Source organism: Etheostoma cragini, chromosome 18 (assembly GCF_013103735.1).
Source record: "Etheostoma cragini isolate CJK2018 chromosome 18, CSU_Ecrag_1.0, whole genome shotgun sequence".
Classification (NCBI taxonomy): Eukaryota; Metazoa; Chordata; class Actinopteri; order Perciformes; family Percidae; genus Etheostoma; species Etheostoma cragini.
In genome coordinates this window covers 4643896-4665611 of record NC_048424.1, presented here as the reverse complement: position 1 = coordinate 4665611, position 21716 = coordinate 4643896, and the positions used below count along the sequence as shown (strand labels likewise).

The 21716-nt window shown below is 40.0% G+C and overlaps 2 protein-coding genes across 2 annotated transcripts in view; one reads left to right on the top strand and one right to left on the bottom strand.

Annotated features, from left to right (window-relative positions):
• LOC117961542 (nesprin-2-like) overlaps positions 1–15744 on the bottom strand; it is a 90675-nt gene extending 74931 nt beyond the window's left edge. Inside the window, exons 1-26 of the mRNA XM_034900301.1 lie at positions 15563–15744; positions 15114–15218; positions 12908–12969; positions 10668–10763; positions 10424–10501; positions 10256–10348; positions 9827–10023; positions 9010–9209; positions 8526–8626; positions 8013–8102; positions 7721–7834; positions 7480–7617; positions 7141–7305; positions 6830–6942; positions 6493–6661; positions 5710–5806; positions 5360–5565; positions 5082–5234; positions 4691–4828; positions 4472–4573; positions 3983–4150; positions 3278–3436; positions 2406–3185; positions 1764–1898; positions 1270–1422; positions 1007–1155 (exon numbers count right to left, since the gene is read on the bottom strand). Coding sequence (XP_034756192.1) covers positions 1007–1155; positions 1270–1422; positions 1764–1898; positions 2406–3185; positions 3278–3436; positions 3983–4150; positions 4472–4573; positions 4691–4828; positions 5082–5234; positions 5360–5565; positions 5710–5806; positions 6493–6661; positions 6830–6942; positions 7141–7305; positions 7480–7617; positions 7721–7834; positions 8013–8102; positions 8526–8626; positions 9010–9209; positions 9827–10023; positions 10256–10348; positions 10424–10501; positions 10668–10763; positions 12908–12969; positions 15114–15189 — 3932 coding nt within the window. The 5' untranslated portion in view covers positions 15190–15218; positions 15563–15744. The remainder of the gene's footprint in view (positions 1–1006; positions 1156–1269; positions 1423–1763; positions 1899–2405; positions 3186–3277; positions 3437–3982; positions 4151–4471; positions 4574–4690; positions 4829–5081; positions 5235–5359; positions 5566–5709; positions 5807–6492; positions 6662–6829; positions 6943–7140; positions 7306–7479; positions 7618–7720; positions 7835–8012; positions 8103–8525; positions 8627–9009; positions 9210–9826; positions 10024–10255; positions 10349–10423; positions 10502–10667; positions 10764–12907; positions 12970–15113; positions 15219–15562) is intronic.
• Positions 15745–17587: 1843 nt separating this feature from the next.
• On the top strand, positions 17588–20279 carry atp5mpl (ATP synthase membrane subunit 6.8PL). Its single transcript, XM_034900308.1, has 4 exons — positions 17588–17856; positions 19007–19130; positions 19516–19536; positions 20143–20279. Exons 2-4 carry the CDS (start codon positions 19007–19009, stop codon positions 20154–20156), a joined length of 159 nt encoding a protein of 52 aa, XP_034756199.1. The 5' UTR covers positions 17588–17856; the 3' UTR covers positions 20157–20279.
• The last annotated feature ends 1437 nt before the right edge of the window (positions 20280–21716 follow it).

The following is a 21716-nucleotide window of genomic DNA, read 5'->3' as shown; positions in this document are numbered from 1 at the left end:
CAGACTTGAAGAATTAGAGAGCGACAATTGTTAATATATAAACGGTTACACTTTACTTGAAGCTATCTCCATAAGAGTGACATGAGGCATAAACGTTTATGACATAACGCTTTTTTTAGGAAGGGTCATTCGGTTTTGTCATTACAAGTTAGGGTTACGGTTCATGTGTCATGACATGTGTTCATGACAGTGTCATATTACTCTTATACAGATACCTTCAAGTAAAGTGTTACTAAATAAACTATATGCTTCAAATAAAAGATGCAGTTAAGCTTAAATTCAGTTAAGAGTTTATACACACTGTAAACTAAATGGCAATTTAAGGGAAAAACTTTAATGCCAAAAACGTTCTGTTCTACGATAGCCAATTTAAATGAAATTTTCAGTAACTAAATTCTGCTGTTCTTCCTAATTAGGAAGAATGTCAGACTTTAGTTACTTTACCAATAACTAGCTTAAGCATAGCCAACACACAATTTAAAAAACTTTCTGAAAAAATATCTTACAACTTGAATTGGGATGATATTATTACATTTGAAATGAGCTGATATGTATATACCAAATACTGTACTTACAACATTAAGAGAGGACTTTATGAGAGCTCATTCAAGGCCCTATTTGGTAAAAATCAAGCACTTAACTTTCGATACCACGTGACATACTGTATGCCCAAATACGAGAGGGAGACTTTACCCTCGAGTGAAGAAAGGTTTGTACAATGATTTTAAAACCGCTGCATCATCAACACAAATATCCGTCATGTCGTGTTTTTTTAGGGTGTTTAAAGTTAATCTTTTGAATTGCTGGAGTTGTGGTACATTGACAAATTTCGGTGCTTTACATGGTATTTTTCTCAAAGCCATAGACTCAGCCACAGTCAAATGTGCTTGCTTATCAGAGGAAACACATACATGTGTTGAAATACATGTAAGAGAGCCAGATCTTGTAAATGTGGTCAAGTCTAATATATTACACATCATGATGTATTTACTGAGCATTATCTTACAAGTCAGATGTGAGCACTGTGGATTCCTGTTCTTCATCTGACTCCCTCAGTTGGTCTGTTGCTTGACTGGAGGATTTCCCTGCTGCGAGTGTATCACACAGCTCTCGGAGTGATTCGATGTCAACAGATGCAGTTCCGTCCATGAGAACCTGGGAGTAATGTGAAAGTGACTCAAGTATCTTTTGGGGTTTTTGCCCAAGTCCTACAGTTTGCCGCAGAGCACAATCAAATGTTAATGCCATGTTAAATAGTGATGACAATACCTGTTGCGGCAGCAAAGAGTCATGGTCAGTCTGGTCAGTGGCTTCGTGCAGAGCGTTAGTTTGTGTTTCACATTGCACAACAGAAAATGACTTCCCCTCTCTGATCATAGACCACAAGATAGGAACAAAGGCCGCCATTTCACTGCGTACATCCTGAATGTGACACATACAAAATGTAAGTGGTGCCAGGTTAATGACGGTGTGTCATAGCCGTTGAGGGAACCAGTAAAATACTGAACTAATTGGGCTCTTTGGTTATGAATATGTACTAGAGTGTTAAAGTTGGCATAGCACAAAAAGTAAGATATTATAAACAGTTCAATGAAACCTAACTGGAAAGGATATTGTTGATTATTTCTTTATTTTACAGAAATAGTTTGACATTTTGCTAAGTATCGCTACTTCGCTTTCTTGCTGAGAGTTAGATGAGAGGATCAATGCCACTCTCCTTTCTAGTGCGTGTAACAGTCTTCAGTGTACAGTCCCTGTCGTACCTCCCACTGCTTTCTGACAGAGTCTGAGAGGAACATCAAGTCCTGGAGTTGGGGCCCAGTGCAAAAGGTCCCCAAACACTCCACAGCACCCAGGAACTCATTGAGGACGGCAGGCTGCAGAATCTTTAAAGCCCTCTGCACAGAAAGACATGAAGCTGGACAAACATGCGAAAACAAAACGGGCAGCTGGGCAAAGCCGAACACCACAGACCTTTAAAGATTGTGTCCTGATTCTGAGATTTCATTTTGAGCTTCCAAAGGCCTGGATGTTGTAGCAGGAAACGTATTTGATCTGGTTTAAGCATTCGATAAGCATCACGTGGGTAGAAAGCTGGTTTTACACTCACTTTCAAATGTCACTAGCAGGCGCAAAAGTAGATTTTTGGCAAAAGATGAATAAATGAGTTAAGTAAAAGTAAAACGCTATCTACGATCCAGTCTTACTTCGGACTCTTTCCTTTCTGATGTTTTATTAAAGTTAAAATTAAAAAAATGAAAGTAAATCACTGTGAATCATGCATTCACTTTTGTTGATATATTTTTTAAAGACTTTTAACAAGATGGGTAAAGAATAAATGAATTCAGAGACAGTAATAAAAGGGTTAGTGATGTCCTTTATCATGTAACATTTAACAACTGTACCTGTTTCCTCTTGGCTTGGGACTCTGAAATCGCTTTGCCACCAAATAATTTGATGGCTTGCTGGATGCGTCCTTGAAGATGAAACCTGGCCTTCTCCAGTCTGCTCCTCGCCATGGAATGGGCTTTTGAATGAACTTCACTGCGGACCATAACCGGTGGCTGGGGAGATGTTTTAACACTCTGTACAGTGTTTGGCTGCCCTTTGATTTTGGATTTCGATGTTTGAGCGCGTGAGGGGGGTGAGTTTTCCTTTTCCTCTGGGACTGGACTTCTTACATGTTTAGACAGAACTGGACTTTCTTGACACTTTGGTCCAACAGGAGTTTGGGTCAAAGCAGGTGGAAATTGGTAATTTTGGCTCAGACTTAAAGCTTGAGTGTGTGATATGGAAAATGACTGAGACTGGATCATGGGCTCACACTCAGCTTTTTTTACAGTGTGAGCAAGAGGAGAGTAAACATAAGGTACAGGTCGCCTCAGCGGCTGAGGCAGCATTTGGATTTTAACATGTGGTATAACAATGGCTGGTTCATCCTGTGTGTTGGCGTGCTGGGTTTTAGGCCAACCCAGGAGATCTCTTGTCCTTCGTTGAGGCATCTGAGATGGAATCTGAGGTGATGGCTGGTTTGGGTCCTGGCTTTGCAGCATAACATTCCCAATCTGGTCTACATGTTTGGTTTTGGCCACAACAAACAAGCCTGCCTCTGACTGTCTCTTTGTCTGATGGGCTATTTCAACATGTCGCAGAAAGCCAAGGGAACTAAACATTCCAAGAATCTCCTAAAAAAAGAAATGAAACAAATACAAATTGCATAGTTTTATAAGAACTGTTGAAGAACTAAAAAGGGGTTCCATACACTGATCTTACTCACCTGGCAATGGGAGACTGCGTCTGAGGTCCTGTCCTGCACGGCAGAGATACTGAGGTTCTGCACAGGAGAGGTTTTCTGTACTCTTGCCAAAAGGTCCGGCAGATCCTGTCTCTCAGTTACAACCCGATTCTCCAGCTGCAACCCTCGAGTGATCAGAACCTAGAGAGGAATATATATTCTACGTTGTGTTATCTGTACTGTATTGTTTAATTCTAAGGACCTAAATCTAAGTTTACAGACACAGTGATGCTTTATACAGTATTTGCCCTAAAGACACACCAAAGGCACTCTTCGGTGGAATTGGGGAGGCCACCTTTTTATTATTTCCCCTTGCACATGAAAATGTTTTTAATGTGCATAACTGGTAACATAGCCAACTGAAAACTCATGGAAGAAAAGTTTTGCACTACTGCTATGTAGTACACACACATTATAAAAATAATCACTGGGAAACAGTGTAAAAATAGAAAACAAGGACAAAAGAGAGTGAAAAACCATGAGAATCATAATTATTATTATTTCAAATCAGGGGACTGTTTCACCAAATTGACACTGTTTGTTGAAGCTAATTTAGTAGCTACATTAGTTTCACTAATCAAAACTAACACTATACCTATATCAATATAAGATCAATTAATAGCCATGGAAGAGACCAATAGGACTCGAAAATGTATTTGCAATTGCACAAAGTTTTGGTTTGCTGACTTTGGCTGCAGCCTCCAATGCAGAGCGCCCTCTGTGATTTATTTCCTTCAGGTGCTGGTAACAGTCCAGAGCGTCTGTGCTCCAGTGGTCCAGCTCGGCCAGACAGCCCTCCAGCTTGGACACAGCCCGCTGCAGCTCTCCGCAGGTCCGCTCTGCTTCAGCAAGCCTCTGTCACACAGATACAAACAGTTAGCACTGAACCCTATCCTTAGCCGGTCACACTACAACCCAGGAGAGCAGCTCTATGTCCACAGGATAACATGTCACTAACAAATCTTCTCAAACATCAACATCTCAACTGGTGTAAAGTAATTTTAACAAACCCTACAACCGCAGTGTTTCCTCTTTCTAGTCTTGTCTCCAAAATGGATGTGTGTTCACTGAAGCTTTAATGAAGCTTCAAAATGGGGTTGTGTCAAAAATTAGAAGAAAGAAAGAGGACTGTTGAAAAGCATCACGGTATGTCAGAGAGCTTTTGCAGCAGAATACCTTTGGGAGAGTTTGCTGCAGGTTCTCTGTGTGCCTTCTTTGAAAGTCCGGCGAGGGACCGAGAGAGGAAAGGTCCGCCTCTGCAATCTTTTTACTCAGTAGCTGATGAAAAGAAGTTAAAGACTACGTTAGGCATGTAAAAAAAATTCAAAACCGTACCTTTATTTTCCAGCTGATTATTATCTGCTCATCCATTTATTCTTTGGTAACTCAGCCAACCTGTAGTTTCTGCCTGTAAGCCTTCAGTGGGACTGAGGCCACCTCCAGTGGCTGCTGTAGTAACCAGCTGGCCTCTTGGGTCAGCGAATGCACCATTTGAAGATGCAGAGGACCAACAGCAGGCTCCGATGACACTTCCTTAGAAAGACATGCTTCGTGACTAGCAAACTTTGATTTATTATTTATTGATGTCAGTGTGTCCTGTTATCCCTCTGTCTAAAGTTACCTTTGATGTCACATTCAAAATCAAATAATCGGGCTTGAGCTTATTTAGAGATTAATTCTGTTAATTAAGAAAATGTGAAATCTTTTGTGTTCATATAATCGTATCTGCACAGTCATGTTAAATCCATGCAGCTGTGGAAACAACGGTGAGAACTTGCATTCTTACAAACATTGTCTTCTTCATGCATTCGGCCCACTGCCTGTTGACCTTCCTGAGTTGCTCGGCCAGAGCAGAGCTGGTTGAAGATTCTGTCCCTTCAATGAGCAAGTTCCCCGCCTCGTTTAACTTAGCCTGACATGACGTCCACTCATTCATCTCCTGCCGTAACCAACCAAAAGACAATAAAAAAAATTACAAAAAATTAGACATTGCAGCTATCAAACACTGGACTTCATACTCTAGTGAGATTCATTCATTGACAGAATTCCAGATAAGAGGATTACCTCAGTCTCCACAGCAGAAGACATGGCGTGCAAATGCATCTTCTGTTCCAGCCATGTCTGTAAAGAAGTTAGGCACTGGCTGTAAGACTCCCACGCAGAAAACACTCTCTCCATCGTCCCTCTCACAGCCGCCACAGCCTGTGTGAGCAGTTCAGCTTCGCTTTCTGCTTCCTTCACCTGACATGTAACAAGATGGAAATCTTCCCCTGGGGAGAGAAGAGTGTTTGGAGGTAAAGTTTTGCCTCTTAAAAATAAGAATCTATTATTTACACAGAGTAGTTCACGACAATGATTAAGCTTGGATTTTATGCTTCCGGACCTCTTATAACTGACACTCAGGTAGCTCATACCTAGCGCTGCCTTGCTGGTGTAAGCAGCCGCTTTCTCCTTCAGGGTGTGAAGAGCATCCATCAGAATTAATAGCAGGCCTTGGCGCTCCACTGTTTCCTAGACAACAATCCAACAGAAGTGATTATGTTTACTGGTTGTTGTTTTTAAGTTGTCAGTCGACTCGCTACATAAAAAAAAAAACATGTTTTTTTCTTTTGAATCTGTTAAAGAAAATGAAGTTCCTTTGAGTTTTTTTAATTATTTAAACATTTCTGTGTATGCATCTGTTCAAAAACGTTCTCACTGTTCTATGAGCTATGATGTATGATATGTAAAGTTTTTTTTGACTTATGCAGGTTTTTTTGCTTACTTTCACAGCTGCAGGGGGCTTGACACTATTTATGTAAAACTGTATGTCCACTGAGTAAAATATATGACAGCCTGTCAGTGCAGAAGGAGACAATATGTCTGAGTGACCATTAAGGGAAAAAAAGCTAAATACATTTAAAAACATGTCATTGGCTACTGGAAATTGTTGACAAACCTTTTCAGTGGTTTGTAAAAAATATTAATTTGGCTGCTTTCCAAAAAGCATAAACTTCTTGTTTTGTGACATGTATATATATTTTCACTATGTATCCCTAAGTGATGAGAAAACTTTTGCTCTGTAACTTTTCTGTAAATTTTCTGTAATTAAAAACATAAAACCTTTGCAGTGTATCAGTTTAATCGTCTTTGAATTTTGGTGTTTGACATCACTGAGAGGGCAGAGAATTTCCATAACACATCTTTCAGATACGTACATGCCAGTCCTGCAGAAGCAGAAGCACTGCCTCCTGGGAACCGTAGGGAGCTTTCCAGGTCTGAACCTTAGCATTGATTCGGCCGAGGAGATCCAGTACAGTGTGACGGGATTCCTGGTGTTCCAGCTTGATCCCTTGATATTTGGCTGTGACTCGGATATTGGTTAAGCTGTTTTCAAAAGAAAGAAGGAGTTAATGCATTATTTCATCATTTTATTGGAACCAAACTGCAAACAATTTTAATACAAGGGACTAAAAGATATCTTTCAACATCCATGTGGGAATGTTGATTTTGATCAAATTCAGTGATTCTACAAGTTATGATTATATCACGTACCGTCTTTTTATCTCATCAAACTTTTCAAGGGGCACTATTACGTTCCCGGAGTCATCCATGTTGTGGAAGGTATCAAGGATATTGACATGGTGGCTCATCTCCTTAAATAAAGTCTGCCAAAATCACAAACAAGATTATTAGAAGATTCATGAAACACCTCAAAATATTGTCATGTTGTCTGTTTATGTATACGTTTGCTCCATTCGTGTCCCAGAGTTGTTTCAGGGTTTTAAAGCACTTGAAAACATTTTAGATGTTTGAGAACAGGAAAGATCACATTTGTTTTGCCACTAGAAAAAATAAAAAAACACCTTTTGTGTGTCTTGTTGAGCTCTTGCTTCTTTAGCAGCATGTGCGTGATCTTTCCCTCCTCCTCCCTCTTGTGTTAGCGCTGCCTCCGCACGCTGCAGCCACGCGACAACTGAGTCCAGAGGAGGAGGAAGGCTCGAGTCCAGGTCTGCTTTCCATCTCTGCAGCTGGGGATTAACACGCACACACATACAAAACCTTGTCATTGTAATGTAGTTTAATGAATGCTCTGTACGCATGTCTCAGTCCTCTGGAGAGAGACAAAGGAAGTGAATCAGCAGAAGCCATTTTCCAGATTGAAAGCAAACTTGGGAGAACACATTCATTGCGTTATTCCTCACCTCCTTTTCCAGACAATCCCACGCTGTCCTGAGAGCGCACTGCTCTTGGCTCAGCTCAGGGCGGCGTCTTAAGGAAACAAGGAGGGTCATTACCGGTCTCCTTTGCTCAGTGAAGGAGCCAGCGAGGTTCTGAAACACCTGATGAACCAAACAAAGAAAGCACTTGTAGTCACTGTACAGTACAAAAAATACACACCAATGAATGTTTTCCCCCCTTTGAGCTCTTGTGCTTTGTGCTTACATGGTACTTTTTTGCAAAGCTTAATATCTCTGTAGCCGTCCGTGCCTCTGACAGTTCCTCGTAGGCGTGCTGCAGCCAGCAAGTCATCTCTAGCGCTCGCTCACGGGGAGAAACCTATGTTTTTTAAAATGTTTAAATGTTAGGATTGACACTTCTGTTTCAAAGGTGAACTATGAGTTGCTGCCTGGTCACTTTTGTTGACGTTCCAAGTAAATTTCAAACAAAACAGAGCAAGCTCGAGCAAGACAAATATGAACTGAAGAAGGATATCTTTGTCTGATGCATCAGCTACCTGATGTAACGGTGAGACAGCAATTTTTGGAGTGTAGTGAGCGGGCAAGTTCACAGGTGAGAGAGAAAAGGGCTGCACCAGAGGAAACAGCTACACCACCGCCACCAGAGGAGAACAGAGAAAAGATTACGTTTAATGCAGGAGATTGTTGAGTTGAGCTCTAAACAGGGAAGGGAGGCAACATGGAACAGTGGCACTATTACTAGGCCTGCACAATTTAGCATTAGAAAATTGTAATCTAATTTTTAATTTTTAACTAACGTACATTTTTTCTTCTGTGAGATTTAAACATAGACTGTATAAATAGGTTTAAAGCGCTCCCAATGGCTGCAATGCTCGACCTTCTCTTCATTGAAGCCTCTATGTTTACAGGCTTGTGGTGATGAGCAATGTGCTACAGGTGCCAAAAAAATATATAAGCCTACCTGGCACTCTGCAGTTACTCAAGTTTAAGAGAAAAGGTGTGGAAGTCAATGTGACACTGTGATTACAAATAGTGGTTTGATTGTGTACCTGCAGATGGTCGTCAGGTGCCGGCATGTCGTTGGAGTACTGAAGAAACTGGGCCACATAAGTCATAATGGACTTCTCATCAGGTTCTCTAACATCCACATCTGATGAGCAGGTAAATACACAGAAAGGCTTTATTGTGTTTCAGTGTGGCAGCAACTCAATTGTCATTTTCAATTTTCGGTGTGTCTAATGTAATATATTAGAAAATAATAAAAATTGAACAACTACTTTTTCTCAGAGCTTCCTAAGCGCAGTAATTCAAAACCAGATAACATGACTTTGTCTGTACTAAAATGGCTAAAAAAAGTTATATTCAGTGATTATGACAGTGATTACATGACTACCTTAGCCAAAGGATTTTATTTTTTTTTAAATCCTTGTTAATACTTTTTTTTCTGATTTAACTGATTTTGTTATGCTACTTCTTATTTGGAAAGAGACTATTTAGAACTACTCAACAACGCTACTTAGTTGTTAGCCTCACCCTGGGGATCCAGCAGGCGGGGGATGTGGAGCTCCCTCTCGGCCAGGTGAAACGCCTCCTCCAGGTTCTCCTGGTTGCTTCTGCACCGGACCAGTAAGAGATCCGCCAGCTGGGGTCTGAGAGAGCACAGGATGGCCAAGAAGGCCTCTCCACTCCTCCAGCTTGACTTAAAGTTCTTTACACTGATGGAGCAACCAACCCTAGAGCGAGAAAGATGAAAAAAAGAAGAAAAAAAGTGACACTTTTATTAAGACCAGCAGAATGTACGAACAACCAAAGAGGGTCTGAGCCAGTCCGTTGTGTAGAAAAAGTTAACTTCAGTCATTATTTTGACTGTAACACTCACGCCAATAAGCGATTTAGTTTATAAGAAGGTTTTGCATGTGTTCGAACTGTGGGATGACAGAAGAAGATTAAGTCATGCAAACACAGGGAAAACATGCAAACCCTCCTAAATGGCTGGCATTCCGCCTGTAAGGAAGCAGTATGATGCCTTTTATTACAATTTTCAGGTTGCCAGTGTTGGACAATGTTGTTTTTTTTCAAGATTATTTTTTGGGCATTTCAGCCTTTAGTTAACAGGACAGTTGTAGATATAAAAGGGCGGAGAGAGAGGAGGAAACCTGCAGCAAAGGGTCGCAGGCTGGATTTGAACCCTAGGCTATTGCGGAAAAGACTCAGTACACGCGGCGCACGCTCCACAAGGTGAGCTACCACGGCACCCCAAACAATGTCTCTTTTGTTTTGTTTTTTAATAAATTGCAAACCTTTGACATGCCTTTGAATAAAGCATTCACATATATAGTGGATAACTTACTTTTGGCATTGGTCCCTGACCCACATGAGCAGGGCCTTCTTGGCTGATATCCGGAAGCGTTTGTGGAGAGGCGACGTCCGACCTGCAGGGACTGGACTAGCTGGAACTGGGCTGCCAGACCAGGAGTCCAGGCTGGTCAGAGAGTCGAGCGAGGAATGACAAGAACTGTAGGAGAGAGTGCTGGCCAGCTCCTCAATCTAAAACACAGACAGTGAAATTAGCAATCAAATTAGCAGTATTTTTAAAATGGTTCCTACGTATCTGAAACCAGTGCGGTGCCAAAGTATTTTATTTTAAGTAAAAAATAATATTTCACAAGATGCTGCTGCTTCTGTTTCTTATTTTTCTTCTGTTTCTCTATCTACTATTTTTCACAGTAGCAGTAGCAGATTAATAATGTTTTGGCCTGAGTTTACCAATGACACTCACGTGGCAGTGGAGGATGATGGTCCATATGAGTCCGAGGATGATGGAGGGCCGTCCGTCTATGATATCTGGGATGTTTATGTTCACCATTTTGATCTACAGCAACCGATCCACAACAAATGTTAATAAAAACACACTCCAGATTCAGATGTTTTTTTAGTGGAAACTTACAGATTTTTTCCTGAGAAAGTTCAGTGCTGTCTCAATGTTGGCCCTCTGCTGGAAAACCCCTCGGCCCCTTTGTCTTTTCTGTGGAGACAAATCCCAACATCAAATTCATTGTAATAACAATGTTCATTTTGGCTCTTTTTTTTTTAACTCGCCAATACTTGTCTACTAATCAAATATATAACTCTGGGATGAATTTGGAATCTTTTTAACACTAATATATCAAAAGAACATTGTAGTAACTCACCATAGTTTGGCCACTCATCGCCTCCAACAGGTCAAGCAGCTGTGACCCATCTCTGAGGTCAGAGAAGAGGTCCGACACAAATGAGGGAGGGCATCTCTGTAACAACGCACAAAATTAAGATTTAATAATACAGACAAAGGATTTGGAAAGTTCATGTGAAAACTGCTCTTTTACAGTAGGAAGTAGCTTACAAAAGCATCTGAGCTATGCTACAGAATTCTAGCCATTAAGCACCCACCATGCACATATTGTCAATTGCGCTGTGTTCAACAACAGCATCAAAACCAATGTATCATTACACCACATTCATTTGGGGCCTTGTACAATATCAAATAGATGGCATAGCTGTGTATAAATAACCCTGGGTCATACTTGGGTGAGAAATGTGTTGCATCATTTTATACAAAACAGGAAGTTGTTCAGGGTTTTCTGATGTTGTGGTAAAAAAAGTGAAAGGCTGATGGAAAGAAAAGGTTTCCTTTAGTTCAACAGGAAGCAAGTGGTTTATGGGAAATGTGATCTACAATGTGGTAAACACAGTACTATGTATCAACATTTATTTTGCAGTGACATGATTTTTGAAATGCTACAATATAGCTCCTTTAGAAAAGGTCAGAGCCCACAAATTGTCCTTCATCCAAAACTTGCAGCCATGAAACTGGTGCAGGGATCTTCAACGGGGGGTCCGGGACCCCTCGGGGGTCCTCAGTGTCAATGCAGGGGGCCTCCAAATTAGTCTTAATTTTTGTACTCTTAACATGAATCTAACATATTATTAGCAAATGTGAATCCTCACTGATGATAGGGTTACTGGCATAAATCATGCCAACAATTTTTAGGTTATTAGCTTAATATAACCTTAGCTTAATAATAGCTTAATCTTCTATTCAAAAAGTGTGTTTGTATAAAGGTTTTAGGCCGCTCCACTTATATTTTAGGCCCAGTTTTATATATCTGTATCTATATCTATATCTTTCTTTCAGTTAAGGGGTCCATGGCTTAAAAACCCGTTGCAGACCCTTGCTGTAATGGATTCATTCAAATGTTTCTGGGTCAAAGCTTTAGCAGACCTTGTCCTCCAGACATAAAGGAAGTCTCTCCTGTTGGGGGTTGTCAGTGGTTGGTGTAACAGATGGCAGTTTAGGATCCAGTGATTTTAGAGCTCAGTCATATGGACATGAGGTTATGAAGAGTTGGCTGGATTCAAATTACGTGCTGTTCTGCTTCACTCAACCACTATTTATACTCCAGCCGAGTGTCCCAAGCAGCTCAAGGTCTCTTTATAACCAGAGCCATGGGGAGCTGCTTCACTGCAGAGAAAAAAATGTAAATGTCCGCAACACTGCTTTAAGCACCCTTAATTTAATACAACGCTATTTAATACAACCCTATTTGTCTGAAGAAGACCCAGTAGGGTCGAGACATTGCCTTTGTATTCAATTATGGGAGCTTAAAGCAGTGTTGCAGACATAACTTTTTTTTCACTTTAGTATTTCTCATTTGTCCTGCACCTGGCAGAAGGTGGGATGTGCACACAATTACTTTTATAAGAGCTTCTTCAACGCATCTCACTGTCTCAACAATGAGTCAGCATGTCTACAGCTTGCTTTATACCATCTACAGCCCTACCACAGCATGATGTCATGTAGAGTTCTCCAAAATATATTCATATAGCATATTAAGCATATTGGCAAGCAGTTAAACTATGAGCATAATACATGCAAACCTGTGAAGATGTTTAGCTTGCGAAATCTTCCAAACGAAAGGGAGGTGTTGGAAAAAATGGAAGACAAAATATCTCAAACCTTTCCTGAAACTTAAGTGAAAATAAAAGGCCAACAGGTAACACATTTCAACTATTAAGAAAAATAAGACCGTGCAACAAATACAAAGCATATACACGTCCAGCCTTGTGTAACTTTGTCTCATTGTTCACTTTCTGCATCACCACTCCAGTCTCTGTCTGATAAACTCACTAATATACTCCAACTGCTATAAGCAAAAGATGTATCCCATTTGACAGCTGAATGAAAACCTTTGTGTGGGACTGTCTTTGAAAACGCACCATATCTTAATTTAATAAAAATCTACTCATTGACATTACTTACAGTAGAAATATTGCTTTGACAAGGGAAAAAGAGATTATAACCATCCGATACCTTTTCAAATGCAACAAAAGTTCATATTAATGTATCTTATAAGCATCTATCATCATACATAAACATAATTTCTTAACATACCTTAGCAAGTTGAGCATTTATCCAGTTGGTGAATGTTCTTTTCTGAATCTGTTCATGTTCCACTGTTGAGGAAACAGAAAAAACTAATTGTCACATTGAGAACAAGATGTATTTAAAAGAGCTGGTTTCTGATCTCTGGCCTTGATACAGTTATGTTGAGTACTGGCTCCTATAATCCTCTTTCTCAGATGATATTTGACTGCTGTAGCATTCTGAAAATTATGATTTCTTTAAGGGTTTTGGAAGCTTGTGTTTTCCGGCAGTAGCAACAAGGTGTACACAGAAATCAGTTAGTAAATTAAATTGTTTGTTTCAGGCCCCTTAACATGGCAGTTTATGTGTCACGTCTTATTTTGGCCCACACTGGGCAAAGCGAAATGCATGCCATCATGTTTTGCAAACAGCAAATAAGTTCATCTGACGAAATGATACAAAAGCGCCACTCATTCATAATTAAAGCATATAATCTAAAAGGCTTGTTTTTTTTCTAATTCTGTAAACCATATTGTTTCAACTCCAGCTGCACGGAAAACTCCAACTAATGGAAACAAATGCAAAAAGACACACAAGTTCATCACAGTATATTACTCAATAGGAACTCGACCAATGGGAACCCTGATCTGAGCAACAGTTTGATTGTAAGCTACTCACCAGAATCAGAGGACTGAAGGACTTTTCGACCCTCCATGCTTAGAACGAATAGTCAATAAATCCATTTATAATAAGTGACAAATCTACTTTAACCAACGTATAACTGCCTTCTCAAACACTAGATGACCCCGAGTGGCAGGCTTCCTCTTTCAGCTGAAGTAACCGGCTACCGGCCTGGATCTGGCTACAAGACGGGATGGCTTCCAAGACAGTGACAGACATAGATACTGAGGCTGACACACACAGCAAATATACATAGAGACACACTCACAGCGAGGATGAAATCCCAGGAAGACATATGCACACACAAAGTTAGGGGATTTTGGTCTGACATGGTTCTTGAGAAGTTCTAGACCAGATCCTAAGCTTCTGTTGCCAAAACATTAGTCTCAATTTGCCAGACCATCCCCTACATGCGGAGCTGCGGAGAAGATCCTGGCTAGTCCACATAGCATTCCGGGATGGGAGAAAAACATTCTCTGGTTTATTGGCATTTCTTTAAAACAATTAACCATCATCACAGGCGGTGCTAAGCTCCACACCGAGCCACTGCAAGATACAGTAGCCTCGGAGGGAACTTGTTTTGGTGGAACATGTGCACATTCAAAAGTTGTTTTGTTGTGCAAGAAAAAACTCTGATTGGACAGAGAGTCTAGCTAGCTGTCTGGATTTACCCTGCGGAGATCTGAGGAGCAGTTAACCATAGTCGTCAGAAATCCACCGGAGTTTAAAATGCCCACACAAAGAAAGCAGAAGGAAATAGACATCGGCAAAAAGACATGGATCCAGCGGAATTTCCTGCAGCACCGGAGCAATCCTGGAAACAGAACGTCAAGGATATAAACTACCAAAATATGAAGCTTTTACTATATGTGACACTAAAAACGATTTCCTTGTTACAGTATTATAGAACAGAAAGCTTAAGGTTATATTGAAAGGCTAAGTGGAGTAGATGATCACCAGGGAATATATGGATACTTTGGTATTTCCATCACAAGAAAAAATTGGTGTGAATTAACGATTCAAAGTACTTTACCTATTATCAATAGAATTGTCTCTGTTCCTGCAGAGTGAACATGGCTATGGCTACAAACAAGCTGTTGAGTCTACTTTAGACTCAGTCTGCAGTTAGAGAAACTTAATGTTTTGTCTGAGGCAATCAGAAAAACAATAAATTCACTTTCAGATATATAACTCACACTTGCCAATATCAGGTTGGGCTATGAATCATAACAAGTGAGTGTGCTCTTTGTGTAAGAGCATGCCAAAGCAGGCATCTCTTGAGCAACTTAATCACTCAACTCCACCCTGTTTACCTGACATGCCCAGTACAAACAGCAGGATTCCTTGAGTCATAGTACAAACCTTACTTTTAGAAAACGTGTAAGTACGTTACTGATGATGGATGAAACTGCAGCTGTATTTAAAAGCCCCCTATTTTACAGCATTACATTATGACAAACTTTCTTTTCAACACATTTCAAAGCCACCATTGAGATTCCCCACTAGGGCACATGACATCACAACATGTGTAAAAGCACAGGAATAGACTGACCTTGGAGGAGCATGTGCACGTTGTCAATGTCCAATGGAATGCCTCCATCGTCTTCCTCTGCTCCACCTGACGCCATGTAGTCTCCAACCACCGCACAAAGTCAACCTCGGAAAGGACCAGGAGACACGGATTAGTAAATCATCAACTCAAGAGAAATCCACAATGCCAAAAAGTGAAGTGTCATAGTTTTTTCCAAAACATTTGAGTTAGCCGCCACCGCGGGATTAGTCAGGTTAAGAACACGCCCATCCGCACCCTTACATTACCACCCACACACACACACGCAAACACACACACACACACACACACACACACAAACTCAAATGCAAACACTCAGACAAAGAGCTCAAAGAGGAGGAAGAACTGTGCTTTATGGAAGGAGCCAGTAGGCTACAACACTGTCTTAACGTAGAAAAAAGAAATGGCTTGGTCACAAATCTTGAACATACCTGTAGCAGGGCTGTAGTGACCGACGACAGCTAGTGCATACTGTATTACAATGAAGAACCCAGTAGAGCGTGTACCATGTCCGATAAATGTCCTCAGCTGTTTCCTTTCATATTGGCACAACTCTGCAATGATTCACTGTGTTGAGTCCCTTCAAATAGGACTTGGCCTTAGGTGCTCATTAATGAAACAAGGTGCCTCTTGCCTATTGGTGTGTGAGGACAAACAAGGGTGGAAAGTCCCGCCTACGCTCATTGTAGGCCCCAATCCCTCCTGCAGTATCTCGTACAAACTTAGCATCCCTTTGCTAAAGAGTAATCATATCCCAGAGTGGATTCGTTTGGTTTCCAGCTTTGAGTGCACAAGCAGATCCTTGTTACGGGCATTTCAGAAAACCCAAACACAACAATTGTATCTACTTATATCTTTTGATTTTCTTGTGAGCTAGTGCAATAATGTAACAGTTGAGAACCAAGGACACTGGGAAAGACCTTTAGTTTGATGCATTAATATGAAACTGTTTCAGGTTCCTTTTAGGGGTTATGCCAAGACTCATTGCATTATATGGTATTTAATAAAAATTCTCTTCTGCTTTCACTTTCTCAGTCTTTTTCATATTGATTTATAGCAATCTTTTAAGAAATGCCAACTCACTCTAGAGCATGTTCCCCAATGTCATATTTACCCTTGAGAGCAGTGCCAGTGTTTTATTTGTTGTTTCACTATGGTGAGCCAACCTAGTGGACGGTCTGTGGGCCACGTAGCAGCTGCACCCTCACCTCAAATTCACACCTCTGTTATGACAGCGGCACAGGCACCAAAAAGCAGAACAGGATCGAAGATCGAAATGTCCCAACAGAACATCAAGTTAGGAAAAAAAGGTTATTGTAGTGTATTTCCAGTATGTTTAGATGTACAAAGCATTATTAAAGGAAACTGGTCAGCAAACTCTTATTACCCCTGACATGTCAATTTTGCATGTCCCTAAATTTATGATTTAAAATGAGGAGACGCAAAATTGACATGTCAGGGGTATTAAGAGTTGTTGCGTGTCTCTATTTTAAATCATAAAGGCTCAAGTGTGCCACCAGAGTAATTGTTACATTTGTTGGTGGTTAGACAATAGCAAATGTTGTTTGTTTTTAAATAACATAATGTTGGCGGGGTATATTATGTAATAGGGTTGGCTTGGAGGGTCTGAGTGAGGACTGGTAGCTAGAGAGTTGCCAATTCAACTCCTGGGTAATGCAGAGGCATGCTTGAGCAAGGTACTGAACCGCCTGTTCATGGGAAGCACCCTGGCTCTGAGTGACATCTTCCTATTTAATGAATATGTATAGGTCCTGTTTGCATGTGTGTATGTCTGGCCTGTGTGTGTTATGTGTGTTTTAATAACAGAGCAAAACAATTAAATTTCCCAACTGGGATTAATAGAGCATGGCTTTTTCTTTGTTAATTAGCCTATTATAAGAAGGAATCTTGAGAATGACCAAAATAAGCTTCAAACCCATGGTTCTTCTTCTTATCATTACACTATTCACAGAAGTATGAATAAAATCATGTTTCCATTGTCAGTTAATATTGTAATTTTAGTGATAAAAAGGTTATATGACTTTCAATCAGAGACCTATAAATTAAATTAAGTTTTAACTATAATTAATTAATTTAAGGTTATAAAATTATATCTACATTATCTTATTATTGTAATAAATATATTTAATCATTGAATCTGATTTTGTGAGCTGAACCCCAGATTTCAGATTTAATCAATAATCCATTATTTATTGTGAACTTTAGTATATTTCCTAATTACTTTTTGTGCACACCCTGCACAAAACCGTACAGCCTTTTTTCCTTTCTAAAACAGTTGTATGGTACATATTTGAAAAATTATACAAGTGATAATATGAAGTGTTTTACTTGACAGGTGTATTACCTTTTCATAGGTTTATTGTAAGCACCAAACACGCCAAGGCAAATTATATGCAAGCGAAAACTTACTTTGGCAATAAATCTCATTCTGATTTTAACCGAAATGAGTCAAAGGAAAAAGATGTACTCGGTTTAACGCATGGGCAAGTCCTCAAGGTGGAGCCAAGAGGTAGCTGGATAGAACAACGTTAATGCGTTTATCGTGTTCCTCCGTTTGGTGGCGCTACATACCAAAACATGACTGACATACTACTCCGTTGAGAGTAGAAGAGTAGAAGAAGTAGCAGCAGATTTCCCACACGACTTTGACGTTAAGCAGCAGCGTCTGTCCTGACCTTCTCACTGCAGCGTGACAAACTGAAAGGTAAGAGAAAGGTATGCGCCTATTTAGTAAAGTTGCTTCATTCATAACAAAAATTACAGTTGTATGTTTACGTCAGTAATTTAAAATGAAGCTATCATCTGTATTTACTGTGGTTGTGTGTGCTACTTTTGCAGAAGTACTCAGCAAGCTAACGTTAGCCTATTGCTAAGGCTAGTTATAGTTCTGCTTCTACAGCAGATGCTAGCCATTCATTGATTTAAGTAATTAGCTAACAAGTCAAGCTAAATGAACGCAGTATAAATCCGTAATAGCTATGTGGCTTGTAAACCTGATCTTCCTTGGTTTAACCGACGTGTATACATTTAGGCTAACGCTCGGCTGACTTGAGGTTGTAAGGTTAACATTAGCCATGTACGTTACGTTCTCTTCTGTAAAGATAAGTTATTAGACACGTCAATGGAAAACCTCGATGTCTCTTAACATTCTAACGGTAAAGAAAAGTGAAATGGTGTCTCCATTTCTGATGTGGATTTCCTAGGTGGCCAAAGTCATTAGCTAGGCCTGACACAGCTGAGGGTTAGCATTCAAGTTAAGGCAACTTTATTAATATAACACATTTTAAAGTGCTTCACATTAAACATGAAAACATTCATTAGAAAATAGTACGTTTTGTGCACTGCAGTGTTGTCGTTTTTAGTCTTTTTTTCCCGTCAAGGACACCTTACAAGATAGAGAATATACTGTGGACCCCCTTTTATGTCCTTTGAAACAGTTTTAAGTAGCCTATTTTTTTACACTTCTATAGTCTTTGTTGTGAATGAACAACAAAAGAGAAATGTATTATAGAAAATTTAACATGTAATATTTGCAGAATTATAGATGTGTTAAATTATAACGAATCTATGAACTATTATAAATTAAAAATTTAAATATTTATTCACTATGGAGCTGTTTGTAAGAGAAAATCTATTTAAATGAATTAATTTGGGAAATTTTCCCGTATCCCCCTGGCAGAGTGCCACACTTTGAGAATCACTAGTGTAGAGATCAATGCATGACACTTTGGTTAGGTTTGGCTTTTGTTCCAGTCAAAAATAATCCAGAACTAAACTGCTTGTTTTTTGAAGTTGTTATATTGACCGAGTACATGAGCACCGTTTTGAGACTATGCTGATGCTTTCTCCCACAGATGGCTGGACGCGCATTTGCAAGTTGGTGGGGCAAGATGAGCCCTTACTACACTAAGGCTTACCAGGAGATGTGGGTGGGCATTGGCATCATGACATACCTGTACTACAAAGTTTCCTATGGAGGTGAGTTCAAGAATGATTGAACAATTGAATGATTTGTACAGCATGTTGAAAATGCAGCTTTTCAGGCAAACTGAATGTGGAGTGATGTAGCTGGTCTTGTATTGCAGAACATGACCCAATTTGCAGCATTGTAGTTACCATAACATTAGTGGTTGGAAAAGATTGAAAGCAGAGTTGGATGAATCTGTAAACATCCCCAATAACTATAGCACATCAGTGTCCATTCAACAGATTTAACATAAGAATGCTGAAGTTGGAAAAAGTTGTGAAATAAACGTGGCTTTCATAGTGCTCAATACATGTAAGCAGCTGTCGTTACTTAGAAACACTTGAAATGCATGGTGTCTCAAGGGTTTGTGTTAATGTGTGTTTCTTTCTATTCCAGGCAAGAAGGCCGTGAAGGACAGTAAGTAGCAGAACATTTTGTTTATCCTACTATATAAATATGGTTGGGCAATGATTATACTGTGAGAAAATACCACCATCAGATTTTGCTCATTAGTAGCTGTCCCTAATGACCTCTGATCTTTGGGTGTTTTGGCCATTGTCAGCAATCAATGAGCAGAACTGATATGTGCAATTTTGAGTTTTTTCCAGGTATGGTATCTATAAGCACAATATTAGAATGTATCTTAGATATGAACGTGTTGAGGGACCAAACATAAGCAGTAAAACCACTCTTGTGGACTCATTTGATAAAATAAATGTGTTCATTATAAACACGAGTGGTTAGGTAATGGGGTCCTGCAATCAATGTTTTTTTGATGGAGAAACGTCACAGCAGTAAACATTGGGTATACTACAGGAAATAAAGGCTAGAAAATCACACGTCAGGTGTGCAACTGCAAAGGTTTTCCTCTAGATGTCACGGACAGATGGTTAAGCCAGTTATTACAGCTGATATTTTGGTGCTGGAAGAAATTCACTAGTCTCATTATTCCCATTCTTGGTTGGATAGTTTTTTTTTGATTTGTCATCAAACATGACATCGTTTGTGCTCCTCTTTCCACAGAGCCTGCCCATTGAGTTTTCCTCTATGCCGACCACCCCTCCACCTGCTGTGAAATAAGGCCCAATCGTTAGTCCAGAAGTCCAGCTTCACATTTGAATTTTTGTTAATATGGTATAAAGTTGCTATTCAAAAATTTTGTTGGCTTTTGTTATTTGTATATTGTTGTGGCTACAAAATAATGCCACACCAGATCTCAAGCTATTGATGACTCTAGGCGGAAAAGGCTATTAATTAAATGTTATCAAAAAGATATGAGAATTGAAATAAGGCCCTTCTCCAAACAAGTGGGAGCAGGTTAGTGTTCCCACAGTATACTACATCTGAATTTGATGGTTATCCACATTACATACCTATAAACTCATTCTATAATCGGTTAATAAATCTCTTTGGTTCAGTCCAGATTATGTAATCATTTTCGACTTGTATTTGTGTTTGCCATGTCCAGTTGCGATAAAATGAGTGAGCTATTAATAGCAAATGAATCACAGTTTGGGTTTTGACTAATTGAACCAGGAAAATAAACCACATGACTGAGTGGGTGTGGATCGCCACTGGAAAGCCAGACATTACTAATTTAACCAAATATTTGTGATGGGATGAGCCAACTTGATAAGATAACTGCATTTGCACACTCAACCCGACTTTTACATTAGATATTTGAATAGTGCTCTAATTCACAATGGTAGATTTAACACCAGTTATATAATTATTGCACAATATTGGTGTATGGAAGATGGTATTTCCTAGCCAGGTCCTACTAGACTTGTACATGTCATTTGTACAGAGAGTCTGGCCACTCTCCATTGACAAGTTATAACTTCCTTAAAGGCGGGTACTCTGGGTATCCTGCTCTGCCTTTGAGAAAATTAAAGCTCAAACGGGCCAATCTGGAATCCTGCCCCTTATGAGGTCATGAGGGGTAAGGTTACCTCCCCTTTTTGTTGCTTTGCCTGCCCAGAGCACTTGTTCCACCCATGAGAGAGAGACATCATGGCTTTCAAACAAGCAAAGTGGCAATTGGTCAAAGCCATACCCCAGCTTCCAGGTTGCGCCCCCCCCCCCTCTCCTCAAAAGCTACAGACTCAGAAATGGCACATATAAAGAAAAGCTCATTGTGGGACTGGCTCTAGTGGCTGTAATTCTGCACCAAGGCTGAATTTTGGGAAAGAGACTTCAGATACAGTACTAGGGGACCACTAAGGTCTATATAAAAGAGACTTCAGATACAGTATTAGGGGACCACTAAGGTCTATATAAAAGAGACTTCAGATATGGTATTAGGGGACCACTAAGGTCTATTTAAAAGAGACTTCAGATACGGTATTAGGGGACCACTAAAGTCTATAAAAGCATCCAAAGAGCCCCATGTCATGGGACTTTTAAGTACATGTTCCCGTTACATCCCACCCATTTGCCAAACACACAGGCTATTCTCATCACTTGCTTATCATCTCCAGAATTTCTGGGCTCAGTAGGCCACATGTTGAGAAATCCTGCCAACAAAGTCCCTGCATCTAGATCACTTTCCACCCACACACCAGCTCAGATTAACCTCTGTGGACAAAGCGCTGCAA